Source organism: Etheostoma spectabile, chromosome 2, assembly GCF_008692095.1.
Source record: "Etheostoma spectabile isolate EspeVRDwgs_2016 chromosome 2, UIUC_Espe_1.0, whole genome shotgun sequence".
Taxonomy (NCBI): Eukaryota; Metazoa; Chordata; class Actinopteri; order Perciformes; family Percidae; genus Etheostoma; species Etheostoma spectabile.
Window position 1 is genome coordinate 17,602,675 of NC_045734.1, and position 1,596 is coordinate 17,604,270.

The 1,596-nt window shown below is 38.3% G+C and overlaps 1 protein-coding gene across 1 annotated transcript in view; it reads right to left on the reverse strand.

Annotated features, from left to right (window-relative positions):
* usp43a (ubiquitin specific peptidase 43a) overlaps window positions 1-1,596 on the reverse strand; it is a 106,738-nt gene that overhangs the window by 23,152 nt on the left and 81,990 nt on the right. Inside the window, exon 9 of the mRNA XM_032536736.1 lies at window positions 1,167-1,270. Coding sequence (XP_032392627.1) covers window positions 1,167-1,270 — 104 coding nt within the window. The remainder of the gene's footprint in view (window positions 1-1,166; window positions 1,271-1,596) is intronic.

Here is a 1,596-nt window from a genome sequence, read left to right on the forward strand (position 1 = left end):
ATATATAAAAAAATCTAAACCATCAGCATGGCTATTGAAAAATTAAGATACATGGGACAATATCTTCTTGTGATTGGACGAACTAAACCCTTAACTCGCTTGAAAATCAATATGTGGAACTCCTTCCTTACTGTAGAGAACTCAAAAAGGATCATGACTGGAATCACTTTAAACTCAAGTTGAAACAGTTTTTAAATACAAATTAGTAATGTAGTCATGAATAACCTGCTGCTTGAGTTTTATGGTAACTTTATTCATTGTTAGTTTAGATCTTTATCCTATCTGCATTGTGTAAAGGGAGACAAATCACATTTACAATTTGAATGTGATATAAGCAATCTGCAACACAATACAACACACACAGACAAATACAGACACACACATAGACACTCTCAAATGACTAACCGTATCTGGAGAACTAGCTCATTTCCTTAGCTGCCTTGTAGAAGGACTGACCTTTACTGCAGCTCAGTAGAACAACAGTTGAGATTCATAATAAACTCCTCAGCGGAATGCTCTTTATCACACAGGAAAAAAGGTCTTATCTTATAAAGGAAATCATTATAGCTGCTCAGTCCGTTGTAATCCTTTTACTGTTCATCTATTATAAAAGGAACTGTAGCTTCTGGCATAATGCACAAGAAAACCTGTCTGCCATAGGTTCTCAACAACACTTCATAGGCTATGATTATTTGTTTGTGTGAATACCACAATATGTGACTGTGCTTTTCACGAGCAGTAATTCATCAATGTGGCAGGGCCCTTAAATCGATTTTTAGGATTATTTTTACGTAATTATTGCCTTTTTACCTGCACCAAAGAGGTTATGTTATCGCAACCGATATTTATAAAACTTGGTGAAAGGGTAAACATGGTCCAAGAAGAACCCATTTCAGTTTGGAGCCAATCCGATCACAGGGCGATACACAATTTTTTTTCACTTTTGTTTTCCAAATTTCAAGGACACATGGAACATATTAGTGTTTCAGCAGTGTATGTATTTTATAGGATGTGCATGCTATTGTGCGTGTGGACTGACTGTAGATCTATGTTGCCATAAATGTGTTATCGTCCACACACAAAAACAAGAGTATGTGTTTGGTATGCATAGTTTGGTTTATTTTTCTTTGGGTGAGTGTATATGAGTGTGTGTGTGCTTGTCTTACCTGTCAACCGCAGGGTGGTACAGTGGTCTGCTATCCTTTGGGGACAGGTAGCTGTAGGCTGCCGATCCTCCCACTACTCTGATTTTGAACAGCACCCCAGCATTCTGCAGGGAGAGTAATACAGATTAGTACAGCTGTGACCATAAAGAGCTCCCTCTTGTAACCGTAAAGGCTTGTTACCTTGTAACCTCAAATGTAAATTTATTGTTAAGAGGATAAACCCTCAAGATTAAGCATCTCCTTTTTGAGGGGGTCCTCGAGCCATAAGACAAAGACAATACAGCACATGTACATTCACACTAGCTAAAGCTCTCTCTCATCCAACCTCACCCACGCCACCTCCCCCACCAACTTCTTATTGGAAACAAATCCATGTAAGAAACATATTGCAGTATTAAGGGGCATGACAAAGTTTACACACACACACACA